The sequence below is a fragment of the Gymnodraco acuticeps genome, unplaced genomic scaffold (genome assembly GCF_902827175.1).
Source record: "Gymnodraco acuticeps unplaced genomic scaffold, fGymAcu1.1, whole genome shotgun sequence".
Lineage (NCBI taxonomy): Eukaryota > Metazoa > Chordata > Actinopteri > Perciformes > Bathydraconidae > Gymnodraco > Gymnodraco acuticeps.
In genome coordinates, this window is record NW_022992287.1 from 542913 (window position 1) to 548766 (window position 5854).

The 5854-nt window shown below is 47.1% G+C and overlaps 1 protein-coding gene across 2 annotated transcripts; it reads right to left on the bottom strand.

Annotated features, from left to right (window-relative positions):
• Positions 1-3119: 3119 nt before the first annotated feature.
• On the bottom strand, positions 3120-5618 carry LOC117540819 (extensin-like). Of its 2 annotated transcripts, none has more exons than XM_034207683.1 (2): positions 5559-5618; positions 3120-5164 (listed from the first exon to the last, which is right to left on the bottom strand). In XM_034207683.1, exon 2 carries the CDS (start codon positions 4970-4972, stop codon positions 3221-3223), a length of 1752 nt encoding a protein of 583 aa, XP_034063574.1. In that variant the 5' UTR covers positions 4973-5164; positions 5559-5618; the 3' UTR covers positions 3120-3220. The 2 variants fall into 2 exon arrangements, with proteins under 2 accessions (XP_034063574.1, XP_034063575.1); XM_034207684.1 differs by having other exon boundaries at positions 5480-5617.
• Positions 5619-5854: the final 236 nt, after the last annotated feature.

Consider the following 5854-nt stretch of genomic DNA (forward strand, 5'->3'; position numbering starts at 1 on the left):
CAGCTGAAGGAATAGCACGGTGCTTGTATCCCAGTGTGTCGGTACTACAGCACCACAGGAGACCGAGCGCAGACTCTTGAGGGTCGGTCTTATTAGCGTTTAGCCATAGCTCACACTCAGCTGATTTGGCTTCTGTAGGGATGTGTGAGATAACGTCAGGCATGTTGCTGGCCCACTGTCTTATTTCGAAGCCTCCTCTGGCAAGGACTGATCTCAGCTTGTCAATGAGGTTTCTGGCCTGGTCCTGGGACTGCAGAGACTGGAGACAGTTATCCACATAGAATGAGTGCATCACAGATTTAACTACCTCTTCATTGTCTTTGCTGTGGTCGTTCACGTGGCGCTGCAGGGCGTATGTAGCACAGCATGGGCTACAGGTGGTCCCGAAGGGCAGTACGTGCCACTCGTAGACATCTGGACTGCGATCCGTCTGCCCGTCTCGCCACAGGAAGCGGAGCAGTGGTTGGTCTTCAGGGAGGAGACGCACTTGATGAAACATGCCACGTATGTCTCCGCTGATAGCCACAGAATACTCTCTAAACCTCAGCAGCACGCCAAGCAGCGCTGAGCCCAGGATCGGTCCACGAAGCAGATTGTCATTAAGAGAGGCTTGTTGGTAATTAAAGGAGCAGTTGAAGACGACTGTGTTTACCATTGTGTTGTACAAGATGGTGGGGGATAAACCATGACTCCTTGGAGTTGCTCACCTCTTCAGAGCTAATCTTCACTGCATAACCAGCCTTTTCCAGCTTATGGATCTCCTCATTGTAGACTGTTGATAGCTTAGGGTTGATAGACAGACGACGTTCTGTAGCTTTTAGAAGAGCCATTGTTGCAGTAGGAGGTGCATGCAGAGAGGGGGCACTTTGCTTACGCAGTAGTGGAGTGGCGTAGCGAGACACATCGTCAACTTTGACACGTAGTCTTGTCCTCCAGTAGTTCAATGGCTGCTTTATCCTCACCAGAGCGGGTCACTTCATTGATGCTCCTGAAGGGGAGTGTGTCGAGCTGCCAAAGTTTCTCCACGTTCTGATGCAGCTCCTCTGAAGGGGAGAGGAAGGATGAATGGAGACAGTTGCTCTCACCTGCTGACTGCTGATGGAAGCTGGCTGGTCCCTGTATAGTCCATCCGAGTGCCGTGCATACAGCCACTGGGCAGCCTGTTGGGCCTGTGCGCACAGGCTGTTTGGGGATGATCAGATGTGTGTTATCTGACCCGATGAGCAGCATGGGCTTGACCTTATTAAAGGACGGCAGTGGGATGTCCCTAAGATGTTTGTATTTTTGCTTCAGGGACTCAGCTGCACGTGACTGCTCTGCCAGATTCAGCTCGGCAGCTGTAAAGGCCTGACTGATATTGTGTTTCACACCTTTCTTCGTCATGGCTGACACTTTGAATGACACAGTAGCTCCTTTCACCTGCACTATCTCTTGCCTAATTGTCCTGAGGGATATTACCTCTTCCTGTCCGAGGAGGCCGAGATGGCGGGCAGCAGCTGGTAGTATGATAGTTCTTTCAGATCCATCATCCAGTACAGCGTACGTGTCCAGGGTTTTCTTTCCATTCTGTAGTCGGACAGGGACAACCTTAAGCATTACTTTGCCTGACCGGCTCACTTGGTTTGTGAAGACCACACTGGAGGAAGCAGTTACAGTCAGTACAGTCATTGTGAGGGCCACATCGTGCAGTATGATAAGATGTTGTTGTCCACAGGTTGCACATGGTTTCTTTAAGGTGCAGTTTTCAGGCGTGTGCCCTCTCCCACACCTCCAGCATTTCCTGTTATCCTTTATCCAGCTTGCCTTTTCAGTGTTAGTGAGTTTAGCAAAGTCGGCACAGGCGTTGAGGTAGTGCTCCTGGTTCTTACAATAAGGGCAGAAGGGCTTAAAACGTTCACGTTTATTTAGCTGGGCAGGAGTGCTAGCAGCAGGTGATGGATTAGAGCAGGGGTCCCCAAAGTTTTTCCTGTGAGGGCCACATAACTTTTCCCTTCTCTGATGGGGGCCGGGTCAGTTTGTAACAGAAAAAGTGTGACGATCGCATGGGTGTCTAAACGTAAACATTTATTGTTTTCTAGAAAGCCACACATAACCAAATATTAATAACCCTTTCCGGGATCTTCATAGAAAAAAAGTCAGGAAATAAATAATAACTATTAATGAAATAAATAACACTATTTATGAAATAAATAATAACCAAATAACCCTCTCTGGGTTCTTCACAGAAAAAAAGTCCATTGAAAATTACTGTAACTTTCTGTTGTGCCATGCACAATCTTAACAGGTAAAAGTTTAGCTTAGTTGTCAGAGCAAAATCTCTCAAAATAAACGTGGATTTACGTAAAAAAAAACTATTTTTTCGGGGTTCGGGTGTTTTGTTTGATTTTAAACAAACAAAGTCTTGGCTTTCAGAATATGAAACTTTTATTTCCAATTTATTTATTTCTCACTCGCAATCTGCTCTTCCGCAGCGCCGCCCCCCCCTCACTCCGCTGAAATTATGAATGTAAGAGTATAGTAATCATAGATAACACTGCAGGGTCCGTTACAGTTTGTTTTCATCTGATTTCAATTAAACAAAGTCTTGGCTTTCAGAATATTAAACTTGTTTCGGCAAATTCAGATGATAAATACAACTTTGAAGCTTCGGCATAATTACAAGCGGAGAACGGAGTAACTTGACGTCACAGCAGGCATAACAACAGCCGGGGTTTCTCGTGATTGTTTTCCCCGGGAAACAAACACAATACACACAAACGCAAAATTACACAAGCACACACACACGTACACGTGTACACACACACTCGCGAGCTTCCCCTCCAAACAAAAATATCTTCCCTCGGTAGTATTTTGATCATTTGCTCCGCTAATAATCAATCAGATCGATGGATTCCAGAGAAGAGACAACTTTGAAGGCCTTTTTCTCAAAATGATGACTCGGTGACAGTCATTATATAATGTGACATATTTCGCTTAATATTTGAAGTACAAAAACAATCCTGATATCATTAGAAAGCTAGGAATATCCTCTTTCCAACAGTGTATTCAACTCAAAAGGTGTCTTCGGGTCAATGCGACTGATTTAGATAGAGCAGGTCACAACATTTTGACAGGGGCTAGTCTAGGATTCGCGTGGCCAGACTGAACAAAATAAAATAAAAAATCAATTTAAAAATAATAATAATAATAATAATAAATCATAATGCGTCTCTGCTATTGTTCAGGGGGCAGGGCCAAATGTGGAGGCAGGCCGTACCCGGCCCGCGGGCCTTAGTTTGGAGACCACTGGATTAGAGTGTTGGGCTCCCTGCTGGCTACCAAGCAGTATAGTAGCAGGTCTGACTCTCTGTGGCTTAGCCACTCTTCGCTCCTTACTGTCTGTGTGTGCAGGCTCTGGACATGTGAGAGTTATTCGACGTGAAACCTGTAATGTCTGGACTTTCCTCTCGAGCCACGCAGCTAGGTCAGGGAGAGTATATGTGAGGTTACTACCGCTCTGGATGATTCCTCTGTTGAAGCAGTATTCCACGAACGAGTCTCTGAAGTGAGGAGGGAGTTTGCTGAATAAGGTGTCAACATGAGACCCACATCTCAGCTCGGCTGATGAGGGGCCTTCCATGGTGTTTAGCATTCCCACCAGAGTGCCAACTGATGCTGCAAAGTCTTCAAACGCTTGATAATCACCAGTTTTCACTGCTGGAGCGTTCAATATGGCTTTAAGCTCTCCCTGCACCAGTTGTCTTGGCTGGCCATAGCGTTGGGTCAGGGTTTGCATGGCACTTGTGTATGGAGTTGGGCTGTTGATGTAACTCTTAGCTACCTGGAGTGCAGATGGAAAGGTGAGGTGATCGAGGAGGATTTGGTATTTATAATCCTCGGACAGGTGTTGGTGAGGGCCAAGCACGCTGTCCAATCCCTTTTTAAGCATAAGAAAGTCAGTTTCTTTTCCTGAGCTGAAGATGGTTAATCTTGGCTTTGGGATGCCATATGATGATGCAATCGCCATCTCCATCATACTGGGTATGTTAGGATTAGCTGTAGGCCAGGCCGGTGCAGGAGGCTGCATCATGTAGGAGTGATGTACTCGAGGTGGTGCAGCATACTGCATAGGCTGATATGGCTGTGGAGCCGTCTGCCAGTACCGGTGATGTGGATTATATGGCTGTTCCGGTGGAGCTGGCGCAGACTGCGGGTATGCAACAGGGGCAGGAATAACACCTGGATGTATTAGCAAGGCAGGAGGTTCAGGCTGTACCACAGCAGGAGAAGTGACAGGTGACGCAGGCTGCATCAGCGAAGCAGTGGGTGCAGAATGCGTGTCTGTTGCAGAAGCTCTTGGAGCCATAGGAGGTGCAGGCTGCATCTGTTCAGCAGAAGTAACCGGCGCCGCGGGGGAAGTCTGCTGTGTCTGCGGTGCAGGAGTATTAGCCTGTGATTGAGGTGGAGACGTTGAAGGAGACGTTGACGGAGACGTTTGGGGAGGAGCAGGATGAGCTTGAGGATATGAGAGTAAACCTGTTTCTTCCATACGTTGGTTCGTGGGAGAACACAGCTCCAGTTGAGGGAGGCTGCTATAGCGACTCTGGTATGCTGGAAACTGTTGTGAGTGGTATGAAGGGTAACCCAGGGCACTTTTTGGGTGTGCGGTGATCTTTACCTTGTCCATGTCAGTTTCTAGCTCTTGCATCTGCCTGCTAATCGTCTGCCAGCGTGCCTCTAATCGTTGCCAGTTGTGATCTGGAGTGCCAACAGGGTGATGTGCTGCTACAGGGTAGCTGACATGTCCTCCATGGCTGGGCGACTCGTCATATTCTGGCCTCGGTGATGAGACTGGCCTCATCTGGGGGGGATAAAGAGGTTGATGTGGGTAGCTGAGCTCGAAGTCCTCCAGATGTCCGGGAATGCGCTGCACTCTGCTGGGACGGGGACTGAGCGGTGGCTGCCCATCATACAGCTCCCTGGATGTGGCCATAGCGCAGCTTGTATACCTCCGGCTCGAAGGACCACTTGTGAAATTATGAATAATTGATGCTGGTGTATACAAGTCTGGCCTAAATCTTCTGTCAGAAAGATTGCAGCAATCCAGGGGGTGTAGATATCCAAACTTTAATTGTTCACAGGAGTTATGGTGTTACAGGATGTTCATTTGTTATGTTGTGGTTATCTAAGAAATATAAATAAACAGAGTAGATCAAATTAGTGAATGACAATATGAATCCTAATAGTTACATTACGATTTCCTGCTAGGAACAATACATATACATAAATGCTGGAACTGTCAGCTTCATGATAAACAATAACAGAAATGCCCGCAAGAGGGCTCACTTGACCGCAACAAGCGCACATGTTTTAACACGTGATAATGGCGGCTTACAGGGGGATAACGTTTTACATGCGGTAATGGCGGCTGACAGAGGCATAGTTATACACAGCTCACAACAATAGCACAAGACTGGAAATATACGTCGATCGTACATACCAAAAGTAATTATATCGACAGTCACAGCGGACAGAAAGTTACACTACTGAACAGTTAACAGCCAGCCAGTCACACTTACGGCAAACAAGTAGTGATGGCAGTTTGACACTGAAGCTTCGAACGGAGCTTCAACCCTGGACTTCCTATTCCATAGAAGCAGTGCTTCGAAGCTTGCTTCAAATCACGTGACATATGACGTCCGAAGCAGCAACTGCTTCAAATCACGTGACATGTGACGTCCGAAGCAGCAACTGCTTCATTTCCCGAATGAATCACTTGACTGGTTCACGGTCCATTCACGCGATTCAATCCACTGCCTCGTCTCGATTCTGACCGGTTGAAACAGTTTCAAACTTGAGTGCTTCAACACTTTAT

Coding starts and splice junctions, on each gene's coding strand:
- LOC117540819 (XM_034207683.1), bottom strand. CDS start 4,972: ATGGCCACATCCAGGGAGCTGTATGATGGGCAGCCACCGCTCAGTCCC.